Raw genomic sequence first — 24,263 nt, 5'->3', positions numbered from 1 at the left:
AAGTAATCCAAATAAATCCAGAACAGATAGACCACAACAAAATGTAAAGACAAAAGACGAAGACACATACATGTAAACACAGACACATATTGTACATGCAGGCTCTGATAAAATGTTGATCAGTAGCGTCCCGACCAGATCAATCCATATCACAAAGTCACTACCTTATCTTCACTTTTGGAATATGTACTTTGTTGAGTGTTGCTTTCTGCTGCATGTTGCCACCTTTTACCATTGTAAAGATATTCTCTGTACATTTACCAAAAATTAAACAAACAACATTGTACAGTACAAACACCTCATCGGCCCAAAGATCTGAGGCCTGTTAAACATTTGACAGCAAAATACATCTAACCTGTATGTACAAATGTACACTGATGCAGAGTAGAATATGTCAAGGACATTCCAGGTATATAACCATTAGGCACTAAAAGGTGTTTCAGTGTAACTTGGACCACCTTTTTCCTCTGAACTGATCCAAAATAGACCCTGGCCTAAATCCGATCCACCACGTGTTGGGACTTGTGGCGAGCATTATCAAATTCACATTCCAAAACACTGTATGCGTGTGTTTTTATTTAAATAGTTGAGGTTACCTGCTATTAGCGCTGTGCATGTGTGTAATTGTCTTTTGTTTTTCTTGTTTGTGAGAAAGCTCCTAAACTTATTCTGTCACTTACAAGATGCAGAATACCTTGTGTTAAAGTCAGTCGACTACACCAAAACAACCATCATGGTTCCACAAATTGTGCAGCTTTCCATACACAGTAAAAGCAAGATATTCAGACACATGCATTTCCACCAAAATGAACCAGCAAAATATGAAAATATATCATAGTCATTCTAAGATCTCAATATGCTTCAATATCTGTATCTAAAATAAAGGTAATATCAATAATCAGAGGTTTTTTTTTTTTTTCGTTTGTTTGGTTCTCAAACTGGAAAAAGTGTTGATTGAAGCGAAACTAAACAATTCAAAATACATATAATTTTTCTAATATTCTCAACTTTACAACAGGTAAACAGCAGAATATGTTAAATGGCATTCAATAAGCAAATGTTGATTATGATAGGGTTAAAATTTAGAAGGAACATGCTGGTACTTTGATCCATTACTGTTTCCTGGACTGCGTTAAGTATGAACCTTTCCTCTTGTTACTTCGGGCAGAGAGAAGATGAGCAGACCTCTGCAGTCTGAACATGCACTGTCCCTGGATCAGTGTTATTAGAAGTGTTCTGTTACTCTGTGTTTTAATACTGAAGACAGAACAGCTAATCCCAGGTCAGGTTAGTCTATATGTCCATATCCACAGGCCGAACCTCGCCGGTGTTATTCTCTTTCACCCACAGCTCTCTGTCTTTGGCTGGATCCACGTTCTGCAGCAGCTGGTCGACTGGCTCCACCGTCTACAGACACATAAACAGTGACATGGTCCCATAAAACATTTGTTCAATTCATTGTGATTGCTGCAGCAGGTCTGATACGCTTTACAGAAGGGGTGATGATAGCAGTCGGTCGGCTTGTCAACAATTACTGGGCAAAAAAACAGTTTGACCTTTTGCAAAATACACTTATTCGCTCTCGGGCAGAGTTAGATGGAAAGAATGATACCACTCTCGTATCTGTCCATTAAATATAATGCGGCAGGCTGTAGCCTGTTGGCTTAGCACAAGGACTGGAAACACCTAGCTTGACACATAACACCACATAAAACGGTGAAATATCTTTTTTAAAACATGGGTTTTGTCCAAATCAAACGTGCAAGCTAAACTAAGCTGGCTTCAATAAAATCTGCTGGTGAAAGCTGGCACCATCAACAGGGTAGAAATGAGAAGCAGCTTATATCTTATATATTGTGTGAACTCAAGAAGCATATAAACTAGCGTGTAATTGCTTTAAAACTGCCTGTAGTTACTTCATTTATCTGTGTTTCATCTGAGATTAAATCATTTTGATCTTGATAAGAGCAACATTTTATTTTTGGAATCAACAAAATACAGCGTTATAATAAAATACCCCCTACTCAATAGAGATGTATAACTTAAAATGTACATTCTGCTTACAGATCATCATATTAAATAAATGTAATTGATTGATCTTGTGTATCAAGATTGGTGTGTGTATCATTTCTGAGGAGGTTGTCTTGTCTCGTACCCACAGTGCTGACTGTCCGGATAGATTTACAGGGTTTTCTCTGCACTTTCTCAATAAGCAGAGTGTCTGGGTGGGCATCTCTGAGGCAGAGAGTGCCGACAGCGAGTGTATTGACTGAAAGGCTGACAGAGAAACACAGAGGCCTCGCTCTGTCACAATATATTTGCCATGGAGTCAGTTAGTTAGCTTTTGGGAACAAGTTGAGCCCTGTTTTTTTTTAGCTTATATTTGTTTACCAAGTGAATTAGCTATTAGCAGCTTCTGTATGTACCCATGGATGTACAGACAGCTATCACTAGGTTACTTTGATACTGAAGAAAACTTCAAAATGTGACGTTTCTTAGGCAAGCTCTGAATATATATGGCAATTTTTTTTCTATGATGTCAAAGTGGATTTATGGACACTTATAGGCATAGGCAAATAAGGGTTTTAAAGAAATAAGAAAACACAGTTTCTAATTGTTTATCACTTGTTGTATGCTAGATACACTTTTAGAAATATTTTTGAGTTGTGTTATGTTTGCATTTCCCTGGTTGTCTTGTGGTTTAGTCCAGTCACTGCTTCCTGTTTTATTCCGCAGTAGTCTTGTCCTGCCTGTGTTTCTGCCCTCGTGTTTTTCTCTCCTCCTAATTGTCTGCACCTGTTTGCTTCACCTATCTTGCATCAGCTTCATCAGTCCTGCCTTGTTCCCAGTGTTTCCCCTACCTATCAGCTTCTTTTGTTTGTCATGTCAGCTGCTCCCCAGTCCCTCATTAGTTCACTTTGTATTTCACGCCTGGATTTCATTTCATTATTGTTGGATTCTCTGTTTGGTTTGTGCAGTTTCTTAGTTCCTGTTTATTTGGGCCTGATATTTCTGAAGAAGGTAAATCTGCAGTACCTGCTGTCTCCTTTGTCTTGCATTTGAGTCCATCTCCTGCAATTTACCGCAACAGTTTTCTCCCTAAACAAGTCGTATAATCTCATAAAACCAACATTAGTTTGACTTTACTCTCTGGGATATAAAGGCCACTATGAACTCCGTTAGTATGTTTACTGTATGTCAGTGGGAAAAGTTAAGCACCATATATATGTATGTAGAGGAAAGGTTGGATTAACCCTTCACTGCATCTCTGATTTTTATTAAAATTGGTTCTAGTTTTGCCGTCTGTTAAAAATCTTGATTTCTGAAACACAGAATCCCGCAGAAGATCTTCAGTATCTTCACAGCACAAGCAGACAGAGCTACAGGAGAAAGGACTCACACTCTGATTGAACATGTCTGTTTCATGCCGCAGAGTCGTGTACTGGCGTAAATGCTGCTGAATCCACTCGATCCGCTCGACCTCAAGTTTCTCCAGCTCCTGAAGTGGAGGAAGACAAAAGTTCAGACGGTGACAAAGAGACACTGTTAATCCTTCTGTGTTGTTAGGATTAGCTTTTCCTCCATGTAGTCTGCTGTATGCATGCCAATTGTAATAGTAATAGAAAAATGAACCACGGGTTTGCTTTAAATATCCTCAATAAGTCATTTACATACAAAGACATTTTTTAGTTCTTTTTTAGAGAAATTTAGAAATCTAAATGTATTTGGGAGGGTAGAGTTTCATAAAAAGTATTTTCAACACCATTCAGATACAGAGCAGATAAAAATTCACTGTAATTAACCAGATTTTGGATCCCAAAAGGAAGTAATGTGTCTTTATCTATAGCAGACCTCTGATACAAGTGATCTTTTCAGGATTATTTTTATATGTCATTCTTGTAAAATTAGAGTCAAGCTGAAAAAACAAGTGTTTCTGAGCTTTTAAAGGTTGTTTTTTTTTTTACCATGCTGGTGGTGACCATCTCTTCAAACCACTTGCACTGGGTTTGGTTGTACAGATCCACGCAGCGCATGAGGTCGTCTCCTACACACAAAAACATGGAGGGGTCAGAGGTCAGCAAAGGTCTGCTGTCAACAACTCAAGCAAACAGAAATCAGTGTTTAAAAGGTTATTTCTTTTTCCAAACTTCTCAAATCATCCTCCTGATCTCTCAGCTTTCTGTTGGAGCGAAAGCCTTACAAGACCAGCAGAGGGCGCTCAGGAATAACTCCTCAATGACTGGAAAGTCAATCATACTTTATTGTGGACATGAAACCTTTATCATGACTGTTTAGTAAGTAAGAAAGTAATAAAACTGATTTCAGCTTGTGTTTTTGTTTTTCATTGTATAAATTAATTTATAACGATTGCTGGATGCTCTGTCAATGTTATGTTGATGTTAAGTGCATAAATCATCTAATAAATTATATGTTAATAGAGATTGAGCTACCTGGGAGTATGTGAAGTACTTAAAATGAACTCCAGCTTTACCAGCTGCAACATTTAAATAATGACAAGAATCATGCATCAAGAATTATGATCAAAAATTCTGAAATGGGTCGTTCTGCATAATAAGTTCTTTTGCTTTGGTACTTTTAGGATATTTTGATGCTGATACTTTTCTACTTCTACTCCAGTAAGATTTAAAATGCAGGACTTTATCAAGTATTTTTACACTGTAATATTGTTACTTCTACTTAAGTTAAAGACCTGAATACTTCTTCCACCACTCCACGCAAGTTCTTCTTTCAGTTTTGGAATATTGGTCAAACACTGCAGAATATTTCAGCTCTAAATATCCTAAAGCCTGAACACATGTGAGATAGTGAAACATCGCTGAAGGCTTCAGTCTGAAGCTCATTAAAATACACTCAGTGGAAGTAAAAACATATCCCTGTGCCTGGCAGCGAGAGCAGTGGGCTGTAATGACATTTGGCCCAACCTTGAGGCAGCAGAGTTGATCACCGGCACAAGGCTGACATCATTTAAATGTGCCTTATGAGCGCTATTGATTAGCGCTATGGACTGTGACTAATCTAGTAAGTGGAAGAGAGAAAGAACGAGATAAGTTCCTGCGGTGATTTCTCTCTGCTGCAGAACAGAACAATTACAACATGAACTCATCCTCTTTTGTATTAAAATGTCAAACACAGAATAACTCAGGTTCGATTTCTGTCTTTTGCTGTGCTTGTACTTCTGGTTTCTGCTATTTGAACTCAAACCACATTAACTTCACATTGTGATAAGCATGAACCAACAAATTCTGTAGGATATTTAATTTAAAAAGCGTCACCTCTAGTGTGTGGACAGCCAGTATTGTAAATTCATCGAAATAAAGGAGAAAGAGTGCAGCACACAGAGCCTCTTCATTATTATAAATTTAATTATAAAAGTTGCAAATAAAGACATTGATATCAGTGTTTCATGCAATAAAGAAGCATTCTAATCTAACCTTAACTAAATGATAACATCAGCATGCTAACATGTTCATATTTACAATGATGTTCAGCAGGTATAATGTTTACTGTGTTCACCATCCTAAATTAACATGTTAACATGCTAAAGAAATCCGAACACGCTGCACAGCTGCACAGTACTGTATTATTTCATACATTTATTTTAGTTTAGGATTTATTCCTTCATTCTAACTTCTACACTATCTTGTTCTATGTCTTAGATTCTAAAATTTGCTTTTTCTTCCATGTTTTTCTTTTTATATACATTGTCTGAGCATTGTTGGAGGGAGAATTAAGAATTGAATTGCCAGTGACTGCCACACTATAATCGTTGCACATATAACAAATGAAGAACTTATACTTACAGTACATACAGAGCAGCTGATTGACAGTTGATGGGAATTTAGTTAGTTTTACAGGCATTTGGTTTGAAGACGCTGGTAGGTGAACTTTGTTGCCTTTGGACTAACTATTTCTCCCTGTTTCCAGTCTTTGTGGCTGGAAGCTGGCTTCAGCTCCATATTTACTGAACAGACAGTCGTATCCTCTCATCTCAGCAAGAAATGAATGAGTGTTCACCCAAAATGCCAGACTATTCCATATAAAACCATACAAAACCAAACTGAATTTTATTTTTAAATGTCTTTTCAAGTAGGTTCAGCCTACTGTATGCTTTCTCTCCCAACAAACACTTGCGTTTTCTTTCTCTCCCAACAAACACTTCAGTTTTCTGTGCAGTTAGGTGGCGACATCCCAACAATAACACTAGAACATCCCTGAGTTTAATAAACTCCTCCAAACATGCCTGTCGTGACTTCTGACCTGCTTGTGTGGATTTCCTCCGGGCCTTCTTTATGTCCTCCTCTGTCTTGTTGCTGAGTTTGATCTCCAGCTGCTGGGTCTTCACCTCCAGATCCTTCTGCCTGTCTGCCAGGGCTTTACGGGCCTACATCATACATACATGAAGCAGGATGTGTGAACGTAAAAACAATGAGTCATTCAGCGTAATCCTCTGACTTACTGTACCTGCATCTATTACAAGAGTCATTATAGCCTTTTCATGTAGGCTACTAACATCTGTGCTCCGATCCTGGTCTCATCCTTTAATCTTTTTTTAATCCATGTCAGTGAGTCTTTCCTCTCATTCTTTAGTGTGGCAACTCTCCAAGGTCATGGTATAATAGTGTTCGAAAGGTAAACATACAATAATAGTAATGCATAAGCCAAGAAAATCTCCAGCAAAAGGAAACATGTGGGATGGAGTCACCCTAAACCCACTGATAAGGTCATTTAATTCAGTAGAGCTGAGATGGAGCCAAGCTAAGCTGAAAATCATTCTTATAGAACTTCAGCGAAAGAGACTAAACACTGAATGAAGAACATGTCAAAGATGGTTGCATTTGAAGATGATAAAAAAATTGCAGATGCTGTGAAAAAAACCACCAAACTACATTGGACATTTCAGATAATAGTTTCAGCTGGTTTTAAATACACAGCCAGATTTAGTTTCTCGACCTGTTAGTTTGCTTTTGTTATTGTGTGCATTGGATGTTTTAAATGTTTAGTTCAGATCCAAACTAATGTGTTACTTGATCTGATCGAGACAGTAATGGCACAGCGAACTCCCGTGTGCTGCAAGATAAAATGACTGTTTTTGACAATGGAGTCTGGTGGTTTTGGTCAACAAAGCTAAACAGAATGGCTTCAAGTCCCCACTGGAAAGGGAAGTCTACCAGCAATGTAAAGTGGTGAGCATATTCTACTGGTGGGCCTTTTTATGTGGCTAAATTATGTTTTTTCTGCTGCCCCTTTTCACTGTACATTGCTTAATGTCTGTACCAGGACTCCTGCCCACTTCTTCAATACCTCATTCGAGCCCAATTCAAAAACTCCATATTATCCCTTTACTTCTTGGCTGAGGTGGAAACGTTGGGTGCATCAACAAAAAAATGCTAAAAGCTACTTTTGCTTCCACTTTGCCTTCTTGCCATCTTATTCAGATAAATATAAAAATTAAAACAAATGACTGTGTGTGTGTGTGTGTGTGTGTGTGTGAGTACAGAGTGAACAGAGGGAAGCAGCTACAAAGAACTGTATTGAGATGTACCAAGTGTGGGAGTTCCTGGGGCTCTTTTTATTATGTAACGTTCCTGATGCAGACAGACATCAGTGTGTACTTCCTTGTGCTGACTATTTGAAGGGAAATATTGGCCAGTAAGGATGATGGGAAACATATTAGACCAGGTACCTTCTCCACACTTGCGTAGCGACTTGCTAGCTGCTTCCTGAGGTCGGCAATGTGATGGTCGTACTTTTTCAGGTCCTTCTTAAAGTTGTCGCCCCTGAACGTCAGCAAGGGTTTTTCTACCTCAGTGTGGAGCTGTGAAAACAAGGTTTTGGTAATTTAACAATTCGTATGTCATCTGGAGGAAAATGAAAAACAACAATTCAATCTAGTAAGACTAGGTGAGTAAGTATCTAAGTACTCTCTGTAAGTACACAGTTCAGATACTTTTCTTTTCATGCCACTTTCTACTTCTGCCACTAGCTTTCGGAAGGAAATTCACTACATTTCACTACAGCTTCAGTTACTTTACAAGGTTTGTGCACACAAAACATAAAAAGACTTGAATACAATATAAAATAAAAATACAATATAGAATATGATGTTTTGTTATGAATTAAACTACACAACAGTAGAACACATACAAGATCAGCTGAAAGTTAGTTAGTGGACTGATGATTAATTGGACACTGTTTTGATAACATTGTTAATAATTAAAGTTATAATAATAATTTTATGGGTTTTTAAAAATGTCGAGGCTTGGACTGTTGCTTGGAAAAAATCAGCATTGTTTAGTCACTTTGACACTTTGGGCTGTGGGCCATTGTGACGGCAATAATCAGCAGATTAGCAGCAGATTGATCCATAATGAAAATAATCATCAGTTACAGTCCGATACAGAAGTTAAAGCAAACTACAACAGGAATCCTTCTTTTACATTAATGCATAAGGAATAATAATCTAATGATATCATATATAATAGTGGGTCACAGGGGGGCACTTCTCAGCATTGAATACTTTTAATTATTTCAGTACATTTTTCTGATTGTACTTACATACTTTTGCTTAAGTAACATTTCCGATGCTTCTACTTGTAACAGAGCATTTTCACAGTGTGGTATTAGTACTTATAAGTAAAGGATCTGAATGCTTCGCCACTCGTTATCTAGTGCAAATGCCAAAGCTAAAATGTAGCCTACTGAAAAAAGACAGAGCCAGAGCTTCTATGGGCTTGATAAGACTTCTCATTCTCTGGGTGACCATACGTCACCTTCTCCTCACCCGTCTCATAATGAAGCCTGGAGTGTCAGAGCACTAGTGCAGCAGGGGAGAGCCTGCTTGGCCCTAGGTGGGGGCTCGTCAGAACACGTTAACTAATTAATTAGACAAAAGAGGGATATGAAAAGCTCCGAGGCAGCCTCTGTGTTATTTAAGGCTGCATCAGAGGCCAGCATGGAGTTTCCGCACCACTCGTAATCGGATCGCAGACAGGTCATTTTCTTTGGTCAACACTGTCAAGGTTGAGGTAAACAAGCCCTGATGTGGTCAGATAAAGTATACATTACTTTAGCTGATTGAAAAGATAAAACACTTGAGCTGAAAGGTGCAGAAACCTGCAAACTAAAAGCACCAATTTGTGAAGCTGCAATCAGATTTGTTGCCATTTTTGCTCAGAAAACGGCCAAAACAATTAATCTATTAGTTGAATGTTAATATCACTGCCAGTTAACTAATCCAATAATTAATTCTATATATATGTATATATCTACATACATGTTTTCAGCTCTATATGATATCCCACAATGATTGCATTCCTTTCTGACAGCAGATGTTACCTTGTTGGAGAACTTTAGGTGAACCTCAGCCTCATCATGGAGACTCTTCTTCAGTTGAGTCCAGGCTTCTCCAAGAGTCCTGAGACAACATTGATGTCAATTATATTAGAAACCCTGAAGCACCCTGATGGATGCAGAGAGCATGAACACTGAACAGTTTCCAAACACTATTATTTCCAGTGAAATCAGAAGTGAACAGAGCTTTAAAAAAAAAAAAGACACAAACTAACGAACACAAAATAATGTAGTTTGCCTGCTAATATGCTAACTCTTGGGATTAACGCTCAGTAACTTCTGTATGGAAGTTAGCTGGACATGCTAACAAATGCAATTTATGATAAATGAAAAGACACAAAAACTGTTGTTTATTACAACGTGTTTAATCTTCTGAAGTGATGATTTCTGTAGGCAGTGTAAAATATTGTAGCATTGGAAAGCCATTGTTGTGTGAGTAAAGAAATATATTTACAAAAGTATTTTGTACTTTAGTGAGTACAATTAATGATAAAACTAATGGTCAGAGCTACAAAAACAAAGCCTAATAAAGTTCTAATAAGTTCTAATGAGCAAGGTTTTCTACTAAGGTACATTTAATATAATAGTAAGAATGTCTTGGGTCTTGGGCAGTGGTGGACAGGGGGGGATGCACTCTTGGATGCATATATGGTAGATAAAACATGATAAAAGCTCTTCAAGGTGGCCAAATGTGCAAGAAAATTTGATGAAGTGCTCGCTGGGGTCCCCTTTCATTAGAGAAAATGTGATACAGTGCCACATGGTCACTACAAGCTAGTAGTCAGTGGTATTAAATACTTTAAATGACCTCCTAAACATAATAAAACATTTTCCCCATAAAAGCGAACTTGGTATTTGGACTTATGGTATTTGGCTTGTGTCTTCATCAGTTACACTTTCATGGCTAAAACATAATGTTCTGCAAGTGTGGAAATCTACTCAAGCGAAGCGTTATTTATTATTTACTATTATTTCACTGACAGACAAACATGAAAAAACACAAACTCTGATAGATGCATCAAACACATAAAGCAGTGTGGGAATGCATCCATTCTAAAAGCCCCTATATCCAAACAAAGTTCTTTTAATTACGATACATACATACTGTTTTGTTTTACAGCCTCTGTTTACTGCACTCACCCCTCCTCCTGTGCTGCCAGGGGGCTCAGAGACAGCTTGGAGAGGTTTTTAGCATATTCTTCTTCAATCTTTATCCTAAAACACAAAGAGAGAACCAAGATGTGATGCCTGGCTCAAGAGAGGACAGAAACTGCTTTCACACATCATTTCAAGGGCACAAAGGGCGAAATCACAGCAAAAATCACAAAAACTTTGACCACTATTTGCTGTAGTTTAATAGGCTTTAATTGACAAACATCAATAAATTGTAGTTATAGCAGTTGGGAATGACGTGTTCATATTCGCCCTGAGGACCATTCAACCAGGGTAGCCATGTTTGTGACATTCACTTCTTCTACCGGTCTCACATTTACCATCCACACCTGAGTAAATCTGTCACCTAAAGAAGGTCACAAGGCCCATTCTTTGACTTAATGTTCTGATACTCGCAGCACCGAGCAACCCAGCGACACAACACAAAAAAGGTCAGCACTGAACAGAAATCTTCTTGAAGGATTTGGGAGACAGTAAATACACTCAGAGAAGAATCCTCATTAAATTCCCACGATTCACACCAGGATGTGAATAGAGCTTTTGTAGAATTAGGTGGAGCTAATTATATAGAGAGTCGTGAGATGGGACTTTTTTGACTTCCTATTTCAGACTCAGTCAAAATAAGCCATCTATGCATCTCCTGTAAGCTGAGTTACTTCGTTGAGATGTAAAGCCCTCTTAATTACTGGGAACAAGCATGAATTGCAACCGTGAGCTGGAAGACAAAAGCTTAGAAACCCTCACCCTACATATCCTTTTATAAACTGAGCTTTCTCTGGAGAAATCTTGTATCACCATATACATGTGTTGTGTATATGTTGATATAACCTCGCAACACCATGCAAATGTCTTAATGACATTTTGATTAGTTATTTTGGTCATTAAGAGTGTACGCTATATAAAATGTATAAGGAAGTGGTGAAGAAAGTAGTAGAAGTAAAAGAAGTAATACCAGAGTGCAAAAATACTTTGCTACAAAATTTTGTTTTATATACTGTTTGGTAGTTTAGTCTACAAAAATGCATCTTAATTTATCCATGTAATCTGAATTTGCAAAGCAGCTATAACTGTCAACTAAATGAGTAAAAGTATAAAGAACCATAAAGTGAAAATAATGAAGTACAGAACAAGAACTCCAAAATTACATTGCACGACTGGTAATATGTATATCACATCATTACTATAATTCCCAGCAGTATTACTTGATGTGTGCCATGTTAAATATCACCCCAAAAATATAAATATTATATGAATGTTAGCAAGCAATCTCTCCATAGTGCTTATAGGACTTATAAATCCTATTGTGAAAACACAGAGATAGATTTTTCTGAGCACGCTGAACAATGTGGATGTGTTGAATGCAAAAGGTGAAGTTGCAGTTTTTTGTTCTTGTGTATAAATCAAAGTCCTAATGACTGCAGTCAGATAGGATATATAGCCAATATATGAAAAAAGTGGTAAATAATAATTAATCTGTGTCACTGTCAGTAGGAAAAGTTAACTCACCTGTCTGTGTTTAATAATACTTTATATTGATAATGCAATTCTAGTACTATTAATATTAATCTGGCTTCATGTGTCATTTGGAAGCCAGGATCTTGTAATTTACAACAATCAGTAAAAAGAATGGAATCCATAAAAAAAAAAAAGACAGTTAAGGAGGGATTTGTTACTGTCAGCAAACGGCATGAAGAGACCAAAACCAACAATGTGTGAGTCTGTCTATTAATACTTTCTGACCCCACTACCCTGTCTGTGGCACTACCAAAGACAAACATCTTTAAAAAGAAACTGCTAAAAATATATCTACTTTCTTTTTTAAAAATGCAGCTCAGCTTACAAGACATCTGGTTGTTCTGGAGTTTCTAACAAAGCTTATTCAAACACAGGAAATGATACACTTATTGTGGATTCAGTGGCGGATTCATTCACATTTGGTGCTTTAGTGAATACTTGGGGAAGCAGTATGTGTATGTTTCATATAAGCGGGAATGTTTCTGCCACCAGAGCAACTCTGTGTCTGACACTCTTGTTGATTAGTTAATTAAACCTGTTGTCTCTAAACTGCAGTCTGTGCTTGGTTGTTATAACAACTGAAATGAAACTGTTACCTCTCGTGGACAAACTCGGCCATCTCTTTCTGCATTTGTTTGCCCTTCAGCTGCTTCTGCAGAAGAACCTCGAAGCCCGCCACTGAGGTGGTCCCTTGGGGGTCTTTCTTGTCGGTCTGAGGAAGAGGAGGGCATCATTCAAAAACAGCAGTGGAGCGGCAAACAACCACAGGCGTGAGTTCATGGACAGAGCGTCCAGTAACACCTCTTTGTTGTTTGTTATTCAAGAGCGTGTAGGTTTGTGAGAATGAGCTCTGAGTGACTCACACTCGCATGTCAAGGAGGACATGCGTTGGTGTGAGCGCGTCAGTCTCTGATGGATGGATGTGTTTTGTATGCGCGCTTTTGAGCATGATCTGCAACTGTGCAACACTTGGTCTTGTTTGTCACAGGACTAATGTGCTTTGCAACAAGGAACAGAGGTGCCAGATTTATTTCACACAGCAGGTTTGAGCAGCAGGTCAGTGGACGTTCATAAGATCACACTCAGGAGGACACGACAGGGAGCTAAACAGCCATAATGGCGAGGAAGCAAGCATTGGATTTCAGTCAGTTATGCAGGGCGGAGGGTTTGTCGATACAAAACTAGTTTAGGATGGAAATGTATGGAAACTGAAAATTATAGGAGCCACTAGGGAGACATTTAAAGCAGAATGATCATTGTGTTTGCAGAGAATCCGGTCGATCAGCTGTCCGCCTGTGAGCAGCAACAAAGAAGCCAGTTGCAGCTTTTGTTAAATGACAAGAAGAGCGGATCCATTTGCAACCAACAAAAAGCATATTGGCTGTTTTCTGCTGTTTTAGTCACACACATTTCATGCAGGCATTTAGCTTTTAACTGCACTGTACATTCACTGGCAGATATTTGGTCAATAAAATGTGTTGACAAGAAGCTTCTGGAGCTTTTCTTGCAGGCGGGGAGTCGAATCAAACACACAGTGCATGATGACGATTCCTCTTCTGATTTAGATTTATATCATAGTTCAGTTAAAGATGACTTAGGATGATTTGGTTAGGCAGTTACAGGGTCTCACTGAGATGTAGCCTGATACAAAAATCAATATATGAGAGTTTTAAAAAATGCAATAATGTCCTCTAGATAATTGTGATGTTTTGTGAGCAGCACACTTTACAATTGAAAAATAAACCTAGTTCACTCTGTACTTATATCACTGCTGCTGAAGTCCAACTTATTTTAGGGATTTCCTTACAGCATTATCTTGTGAATTAATGGCATACATGCAATGAGCTATATAAAGGCAAATATATTAATGCATTGTCTAATGTAAGTGCTGCCATGTAAACAGTATACAATATGCAGTATATATTGTGTATCATATAATATCTATAATCAAAGGATGCTCCTTTACAGCCATGCTACCAATGCCATTAGTTTTGCAGGTATTAGGTCACTCTAAACACCACATTAGAGAAAAGTCAGAGGATCACCAAGTGATCAGTGATCCTTCCGGGGGTCACAATTGTTTATACAATATTTCATTGAAAACCATCAACATTTGTTGGGATGAGTAAGTCTGGATCAAAGAGGTGGACTAACCGACACACTGTTACCATGGCTAAAAGAATTTTACTTCTCAGGCAAATGTGTGGGGCAAAGCTGTTTATGTTCATGAACAGCTAACATTATAGAGCTACATGGTTCTCAGAGGACAGTGACTGTATATAATGCTCTAAATCTATGGTCTCAATATGGACTTGGCCCTCATTATCACCAAAATATCACAAGGTCTAGATGTGCTGTGGTTCCAGAGCTTCAGCACAACTCACCCAGAAGTAATCGCAGTAGCTCCATTCATTGGGCTTCAGGAGCTGCTGCTCCGGACCTTCTCCAGGCAAAGGGAACGTCACACAGTTGATCTGAAGCAAAAGGAGAAGAAATATTGAGATGAAAAGCAATGCAATTACTGAGAAATGAAGAACATTGACAAATAACGGCTCTGCAAGCCAAACATGACATGAGGAGTGGAGTCAAAATGGTGTCATTAAGAGAGCGAGGTAACAGGCCTTGGTTTCAGTTGGATCATGCAGATGAGCAGAAAAAGGTCAGGCATGAGTAAACACACAAATGTGGCAGCAATGTTGGCTGTCCAAGAAGGTGACCCATGGGCCCTCAGGGGGAGAGAGAGAGAGACAGAGAGAGAAAGACAGAGAGAGAGTAAAAAAACAGAAACCTTTTGTACTACAGTGAACCCCTCAAATTGAACAAACAAACTTTATACACTTGAGAATACATGGTGTAGCAGATAAACACACCCCACACTCAGCCTGAACACAGACTCCATGGTCCACAGCGTCTTCAATTACTCTTGGGGCTGCAATTATGTAATGTTCACCATCTGTGAGCCCTCCCTCCTGGCACAGCGAGATACCCTCTGTGCCATGTCAACCGCTGCTGCAAACTACATGGGCATCCACACAGGGTGCTTCATCCACAAACATCCAAAAACAGACTGAGTCACAGTTCGTACTGCATGAGCTCACCACTGTACTGCTGTCACACTGACTGAAGAAAAACATGCAGTGTTCACAGGCTGGCTTAACGGAGCCGCTTCTGTTTTTGCTTTCACATCTCAAATGAAAGGTGAATTGTCTGAACAACATGATGTTGGCTAAGTGCACACGTTCATGCTCGGGTCGTTTGTGATGCCTTCAGGAACACTGAGGGAAGACGCTAGAGAAGGGAGACACAGCATGTGTGTTCTGTTTAGTGGTCACAGTTTAAATGTGATGCAACTTTTTCCCCATACACAATCATTCACAAAACACTTCAAACACAGGGTTTCTATTGTCGCCAGTCCATGTGGCCTGGAAGACTTCCCTGTCCAGGACAAATAGGACGCATTATGGTCAAATATTATCTGTGTGAATGACATAACAAAGGCATGTAGATTTACAAAAATGTATATCAAAATAGTTGGCTACTTTATTTTGATTAAAATAAGTCCAGGCAATTGAGCACATAATACGTCGATCATGATCTACCGGTCGATCACAAAGGTAGTGCGGGTAGATCACGTGACATAAAAAAAAAAAAAAAAAAAAATGTAGTCTATCATCTATCATCCCTAATTAGGACTAAGCAGTTTAGAAAATGAATGAATGTATGTATCCTCCCTATGGTGTTTGCGACTTGATTGACGTACAGGACGGCCAGTCTGAGATCTCTTCTCTGCTACGGGTCACGGGCAGGGACATGCTCGTTCAAACGCGCTAGCTAATGCAAAACTCCAGCGAGCGAAGTGAACTAGTTAGCCTTCCAATTTATATCTACTAAAGAAGGGATACTCTGGGATGGGGAATAGGATAGGAAGGGATATTCAACTCCATTCAGTGCAAGTCATCAGAGTAAGGTAGTGATAGGCAGTATTGATGGTTATATCACCGCTGTCAATTTTTATGTGTAATACCAGGGGTTACATTGGTTGCGGTTATGCAGTGTACGCCAACACATATTGTATATATAAAGTATACTCAGCATATATATAAATAAATATATGTTTAGCATTTTTAATGTAGGTAGATCATTTTGACCTGGTCATTTTAAAAGTAGCTCGCAAGCCGAAAAAGTGTGGGCACCCCTGATGTATATGGATCATTCATAGGGCGGATCTGCCACGGATCTTTTTCCTCCTCTTTTTTCGGTGAATGTAAGTCAAATATACACTTTCTTTTAGCTAATTTTTGGTCTCCACCAAGTAACTCCTGAGGGAAAATTCTTTAGCTGCTAAATGCTCCATTATGTTCACCAGCTAGTCGCAAATTATGTCTGCTTTTTGCTGCTGAGCAGGTAGTGTACAGTGTTTTTTTAGAACGTTTATTCGACACTGCACAATACTGTGAGTGGTGAGTCTGAAACAAACAATAAGGCTGTGGGACATAAACCCAAAACAATGAGCTAATAAGAGGAACTACAGATTCATGAGAGCATACCAAATAGCAGTAATTATTAGCATTAAAACAATTTTTTTTAGAAGATGTGTTAACAGCAACTAACAACCTCAGCAACAGACACAACAGACCAGCATTATCATTCCTCCTGATATTATTCCCATGTTTCTGTAACTAAGTATATTTAGTCAAGTTTTGTCAAATTTGCAGTACTTGTGCTTTGTTTCATGCCACTTTCTACTTCTATTCCACTACATTTCCGAGCAAAATAGTGCACTTTTTATTCAGCTACACAAAAACTATGTCTTTGATGTACAACATCTCTGCTGCAGCCTCACTGTGTGCCTCATGGTGATAGGAAGGCTGTAGATTTGCATAAAATTCACGCCTGTGCAGCTATAAGCAAATATTGAGCATGAAAAAGCTGAACTTCCAATGAGCACTCAGCATTGACCTCTTCATTCTCTGCACTGCCACTGCAGCACTCCATCTGAACAGCTTCCAATAAACAACTTCAAAAATGTATGAGTAATATTTTTTCTGTTATATTATCACTAGAATACAGAGGAAATACTAATATGGCTGCTTGCCAAATGGGCATAGCGATACAACAGAGGACAAGTAAAACATAAACTCTAAAATGACATGCATACATATACAAAAAACACATTAAGTCACAGTCACACTTGCAATCTGAAGGAGCGGCAGCGTGATTTACTCGACCAGTCACTTTGTTCATTTTCTGCCTCAGAGATCATACTGATTGTCATGGGCACCAGATTTTCCATTACACTGGCTCCACATCTATCATGACTGTTGTTTATCTGCCTCTCACATCCAGCAGAAAATGAGACCATTTATCTAAAGGAAGGCTGTCTGGCTAACTTACTTCTCCTTTATGGCTGCTTAGTGAAGTACTCCAGGGTTGGGAATTAAATATTAATATAGATTACCTTTATGACACAGCGTGTAATAAATCCTTCGAAGGGATCTGAAGCCAGTCTGGGGGGCGTTTGAAGTCCAGCTGGTGGACTTTTGCCACATTTCAGCCATGAATGTTTCAGCAGAGCACAAAAACGAAGCTGCAAGCAACATATAATAGTGCCGATTTGTTGGGTGAATTGGGACATTTTGTCCTCACTCAGCATTCACAAACATTCGCTCTCATGAGGGTTTTCTAACCAGGCTACAGGCAATGGTTGTTTCATTACAAAGTTTACGCTTTTTATTTATTTATTCTGCCTTGCTGAATACAGGGAAAAAAATCATGACACAGGCGAAGAACAAATGGCCCACATGAGACATAAAAAATAATGGTTTGGCAGTCGAACAAACTGAAGCATCATTTCATCCGTCTCTCACTTCCATCTCTGAGCGGAATATTTCAGCAAATGAGACTGTAGGATGCTCTGCTGCTGTTGCTAAGCGACAAATTACTTTTGTGTAAAAGACCCCCCACACCTCCATCCACACACACACACACACACCTTCCCATAACAAAACAATCTCAGTCTTCTTCTCCATACCCACATCCCCTTCCCACCATTCCATTCTTCTCTTCTCCAGTGACCAATCAAAATGCCCCATCTGAGTCCCGCCAACGACGCCAGATGACTCTCTTAACAAGCTGCTGTTCCCTCGAGCGCCTATGCCGAGCAGCATAGCAACAAGTCAAACCGCACATGAATGAATGTTTAATACCCTGAAAAACACGGTGAGCTGAAACAAATGCATTTTGCCTGATTCGGTCACACTCGCTGAAGGTGAAAACAAGGTTACAGCGCGGTTTCTTCTCCTGTCGGACGTGTGAAGCATCGGCATCCTGCGAGGGTCCGTTTTGCCAACAGTCATGCATGTGTGCGTCTCCATGACAACTGTATGGGGTTGTGTAATGTGAGGTGCACCACGGCGAACAATAAGACACCTTTGTGAACAGACATCATGCAGCCCCTGCTACAGCTTCAGTATCACCTGTGTGTTTGTCATCTTCAGCTGCATCAGAAATATTCAGTGCTGAGGCATGACTTTACACTTGATTACGCTTTCCTCCAGCTATATTTCCAGAAATGAATAATTTAATCCTGTGACTTGATAATTAAGGTATAAAATTGTGATGAAATACCACAAAATAGCTGCTCTCTTGCTTCAGCTGTACATGAGAATCCATTGGATACTCACACTGTGCCAAAAATACATCTATGGCTAAAGTCTTTGAAAAAAGACCTGCAAAGAGGGAAGAGGAACAAAATAATCTTTTTTTTTTTTCACAGTATGTCTTCAGTGAACATCTGAATGGCTTCCCCGCCTTCTCCTATGCCAGTGTTTTCCATTTCAACACCCATTAATCAGTGCTATAGCTTTTGTCACCATGGAAACTGGACTTGCTGCATCTCTCGCAGGTCTGGTGGGGTTTTTCACAATAGCCAGACTGACGGCTCCTGTGGCTGCAGCAGGTCAGCGAGCCCACCGAGCGCAAAATCACACAAAACCACTTCTGTCTGTTTTCGCCTCCACCATCCACACCACACGTTTGCCTCACCCTCATCCCCACCCCCCTCCCCAGCCATCATTATGAGAGAGATTACATAATCACAGTCACTGTCTGGGCATCTTAAGACAAATATATGGTATACTTCACATCTTTTCCCTTCTCTGTGTTCTGAAATGAGCCTCATTATAGACTGTTACACAGTACCTTGTAGCCTAAATACTACTATGAGCAATGGGGGGTGGGGTGGGGGTGTTCCTTATAGTCTAGCGCACAAAGTGTTCACTTCCCAAATGCTGCTGGATGACAAACAGCAGTGCTGTGTGACCTGCGCTGCCCTGCAGATTAGATGTGAAGCTCTTTTGAGGCAAAAAAGGGGGGAATACAGTATCACACTGGGCAACAGCTCCATGTCAGAAACACTCAGAGACCAAGATCACTTCTTTATCTGTCAGACAGAAGACTGCACGATTCTAAAAATACCAACAGCGGTCTGCAGGCTACTTGATCAGCTCCGTACTCTCCACTAACATTTCAATATGGTGAAGATTACATGGTGATGAAACACATTTCAGCATCTTGACAACATCAATTCATCACTGACAGGTATTCCAATTAATCAATATCATGGACTAAGGCCAGTCAGTCAGTGAGATGGAGCTCAGTGCGAGACTCCTAGAGAGCTTCTTTATTCAGACTAATCATCCAATATGCAGGGAACCCCACAAGAACCCATAATGCATTATTATTTGAGCTGCGAGGTAGAAGACGATGCCAACAGATGAAAGGCAAAAAAGAGTCTTGAACTTCTTTCTGCCACACGAGAAGCCTCAAATACACTGAGAGGATGGAGACAGAGAGACAGCAGAGGCGGGAAAAGAAGAGGAAGAAGAGAGGAGGATTAAGTTGGAGCTTCTGGGTACTCACTGTGATCTTGGTCTCCTTGACCTCCTTGATCTGCCTCTTGGCCGGTGAAACGGAGCCGGGGGGCTGGGGGGCAAGACAGGAGGGATCGTCAAAACTCTCCTCAGTGTCAAAGCTGGCTTCCATCATCATCCCTCTCACCTCCTCCTGCTTCTCTATTCTGGGAAAGCCTCACACTCTCCTCTCTCTCTCTCTCTCTCTCTCTCTCTCTCTCTCTCTCTCTCTCTCTCTCTCTCTCTGTCTCTCTCTGTCTTTCCCTCCACGCACCGAGGCTGCCTTCAGTCTCACAAGCTACAGAGTGAGTGGAGAGGAGAAACGTTGCAGGGGGTTGGTGGGGGTGGGTAATGTTGGGAAGGTAGCGTTAGGGGTGAGGAAGGGAGGAGGGTTGGGGTGGGTGAGGGGAATCAGTGGCGGCTGTGGGAGCGTGACGAAGTCTAGCCTCCAGTTAAGCTCCTGCCACACGAGTTCTAAGGTTGAAGGCTGCGAGGAGATGGATGCTGCCTGCGAGGGGCTCTGCATCCAGCCCCCCCATCCCAACCCACCTCACCTCCACCCCTCACCCAACGATGTCCATGCAAAAAAGAGACAAAGAGAGAGAAAGAGAGACCACCGAGCCTGGTCATGGAGGGAGATGCCGAAGCACATAGGCGAGGATGTGAAGAAAAAAAGCATAAAGAAAGAAATGGAGTAAGATAGAGAGAGTTACGAGAGTAAGAAAAGGAGGAGGAGGATGGGGGGGGGGGGATTTATTTACATGATCTCTGCCACACCTCCATCCCCAGAGAGGTAGATAGCGAGGGAGGAGGGAGGAGGGAGCAGCAGTGGTGGAGGTGGCGGTGGTGGGGGTTGGTTTGATGGAAATGGTTGAATGATGATCTTTAAAAGACTGATCACAATTGGGAGGGCAACTGAATGAGGGAGGAGGAGAGAAAGAGCAGGAGGGAAAACAGGCAGCCAATGAGATGTAGCCTTTCTGATTGTGTGTTTATGTGTTGGAAGAAATGTGTGTTTAAGATAGTACTGCGTGCACGGTGAATGGTTTATAAAGGTGCTCCGATGAGGGACTGAACATCAACATACTGCACAAACGCTGCTTTGTGAGTGTGTTTGTGTTCAATGCAACGCTCATGCTTACAGTGTGTGCAAGGAGGAGGCAGCTATATGGTTATCATCTTCCTCATATGACAGCGCTTCACCCGAGGCGTCAAACACAAGCTGTGTGCAGAGCAAAGAAACAGCATGTGACCACTGCAACACTCACACCTTTTTACAACGTCTACCTGCGCTGGTCCAACGACACCATCACAGCCAGAACAACCCTCACAAAGACGCATAGCAAACCATGTTCTCACCTTCGCTGCACAAAACATGGCGGCTGGCAGTTCTGACTGCCACAATCCCAGTCCAGGTTTTGTGATCCGTTGCCCCCAGTGCTCCCAGTGAGAGCTTTCACTGCCTTGGCTGGCCTCCTTTCCAGAGCTGACAAACTCTGACAAGTGGAGTCCAAATCTCAGCTGCCCATATGGCCCAACTGTCTGTCCATCTATACTCTCCTGTGTGATCATGACACGGTATGCCCTCATCTGACTCGTAATTAGTCACGTGGGTTGGCATGTAATCAGTGTTGGCCCAGGTTCATGGGAGCGGCGGGAGCGGCCCTGCTTTCAGTGGGCAGTATCATGGAAATACTGGTATCATATTGTGTACTGAAAAAGAGAAAGCTCCAAGTGTGGCTTTGATGTTTCTGCACTCAGAACAAAAGTAGCAGTAAATCTGTAAAGCTGGAAGCCGGGAATGTCCATCACTTCTGCTTGATTCATTTTCTGTTGACCTACATATTTATCATTCAAATTCTCATTTTAGGATGAAATAAAACCATTTCACAAAACTGCTTCATCAATATTGGCTCAGGAGTTAAACAACACAAATACGAGACAGTCCTCCCAAGAGGGACGACGGCATCAGTTGATTAGCTGAATCCCCAAAACTGAAGTATGTTTCAGTTCAAGTCAACAAAACATCAGACTTTAAGATGGTAAACCACTGATAGGTTCCTGTTTCCAACCAACAATCAGCATGTCTTTTATTTCTTTATCTTATTTTATTTGTACAGCATGACTAGTCGTAGACTGAGACCACCGGGGTGCACCACAGAACGCCACAGGAGATCTTTCCTACCTGTGGCAATCAAACTGTATAATTCCTCCTCCTTCTGCAGGAGGGATACTTAACGGACTCGTTCAATCATGTGCAATATTATCATGTGCAATAGTTGTCAAAGGTTTACAGTATTTATCCGCTTCTTGTTTACATTTTGTACTTATTTAATTTAATTTGTTAGGCACTATTTCTCTCCATCCACTTAGACACCTTACACACTTAGACACTTTATACTTACGTACTTTGTATACTTATTTTGATTCTTATTTAATTCCTTTCTGTAATTGCGTATACTGCTTCAACTTTTGTATTTGTATTCTGGCAAAATAATTTCCTTCGGGATGAACAAAGTTGATCTTATCTTATCTTATCTTATCTTATCTTATGACCATGTGGTTGTTACTGTAACCATGAAGATGAAGCTCCCTCAACCTTAACAAAGTAATTATTTTAACCCAAACCATGGTCTTTCCCTTTTCAATCCTAAATCTAACCAAACCTTAACCTGTCACATCAAATATTGTTCAACAGTTTATATAACAACTAATTTTGTCATGTAATCTGGAGGACTTGTTGGGCAATCAACAAATTGATTAGTCTTAACCATAAAGGCATAACAACTTCACCAGTGTGTGAGACACACATATGACACTCTGAACCTCTTTGAGGGACACTTCCTACTGCTAAACAGCCTCTTTTAGTGCAGGACATACCTGTTTGTTCATGGTAGGCTTCCTCAGAGCTACATCAGCCGTCTCTGTGGGCTGACTGCTCTTTGTACTGCTGCGGCATCGACTGCCTGAAGACAAACAGATGATGAACCAAACGTTATTGACCAAAAGTGACAGCTGGAGTCTTACTTTGAACTATAACATCACAAAAATGACTAGGTGGGAAGCAAGCCATTGACGACTACAGCTAAACGGTCACATTTAAGGTATCATCCCAGTACTGGGGTGTCCAAACTGTGGTCTGCATTTTCAAAGCAGAAAGACACCACTTTATTCTCCCTCACAACAAAAAAATGAATATCATACAGCTTTTGTTAAATTTCCAGGGAATTTAAAGTCAAGATGGGCATTTACTTGCATTGCATCTATTGAATTGTTATAATTCAGTGATAAGAATCCATACATAAACACATATTGAGGAAATGTCATCAATAAGTCTGGCCCCAGTGGGGTTCACAGCCCTGTAGCAATGTTTTTCATCCTATAGGCCCTCAATGGTTCTTCATCGCCTATGATTCATGAGCTGTCTGCTCGTTGTATATCAAATCGTCCCATCTCCAGCTGAAGGTAAACACGTGAGCCCGGCAGAGTGCGACCCCTGAGGCGACCACATCACAGCCGTGGACGCTGGTCAGAGCAGGACCACGGACCCGCGTGCAGAAAGACGAGGCGACTCCAAAAATAACAATGATGGTCACTTTGCTTTAGAAATCTACAACTGCCTTTGACCTCTGCTAGTGACCAGTGAAAATCATCATTGACCAGTCCCTGACACACGTGCTGCAACTGACATGAATAACAGTAAGTGTAAGTGTAATATTTCTCCACTGATGGCTGTGTAATGGTAATTGTGCCTTGCCCTTAGCTTTATGGTGGAAGAGCTATAGAGCTATTCAGCCTTCACAGAAATGTCTGACTTGCTTGTGGCCCAAACCTCTCAAAATATACTTCAACATTGATGTAACTCAACTTGTGAGGCCAAGTGGAAGAATACAGAACTTTCCCTAATGGACGCCCTGGTACAGTCAGTGATCGGTTGTCCTGATAGGGACAGAAATAGAAATATTTCAGTTACAGAATCAGTGGGGTAGTTGTTTTATCAAGGTACAGTTAAAGGTGGTGAAACTCCCCCATCTTCAAAGAGAGGTGAGAGTACTGAATTGACCAGCTTCCACCCTTCATGCTAGCCTTGAATGATCTCAGATATAGGCAATATAGCCAACTCGGCCTCTGCTGAATGGTAACTAATTGGGAATATGATAATTTTTTTAGAATCTATGCATACGCAAGGATTTTTACAGGTACTTACAGGTCTGCCTTTTTTTTCTAAAGGGGATTAGAGGTCTGAATTCTGAAAACTGGAAGCAGAAATACGAATTAAGTGGCACGCAGTGC

At 40.4% G+C, this 24,263-nt stretch overlaps 1 protein-coding gene across 1 annotated transcript; it reads right to left on the bottom strand.

Moving 5' to 3' along the window:
* Positions 1-1,241: 1,241 nt before the first annotated feature.
* gas7a (growth arrest-specific 7a) lies at positions 1,242-20,109 on the bottom strand. The gene is made up of 10 exons (XM_070848404.1): positions 19,981-20,109; positions 14,445-14,534; positions 12,657-12,772; positions 10,513-10,587; positions 9,358-9,436; positions 7,706-7,837; positions 6,280-6,403; positions 3,966-4,045; positions 3,401-3,499; positions 1,242-1,407 (listed from the first exon to the last, which is right to left on the bottom strand). Exons 1-10 carry the CDS (start codon positions 20,107-20,109, stop codon positions 1,294-1,296), a joined length of 1,038 nt encoding a protein of 345 aa, XP_070704505.1. The 3' UTR covers positions 1,242-1,293.
* Positions 20,110-24,263: the final 4,154 nt, after the last annotated feature.

Source organism: Pempheris klunzingeri, chromosome 17 (assembly GCF_042242105.1).
Source record: "Pempheris klunzingeri isolate RE-2024b chromosome 17, fPemKlu1.hap1, whole genome shotgun sequence".
In the NCBI taxonomy this organism is placed as follows: domain Eukaryota; kingdom Metazoa; phylum Chordata; class Actinopteri; order Acropomatiformes; family Pempheridae; genus Pempheris; species Pempheris klunzingeri.
This window is presented reverse-complemented; position numbering and strand designations above follow the sequence as displayed.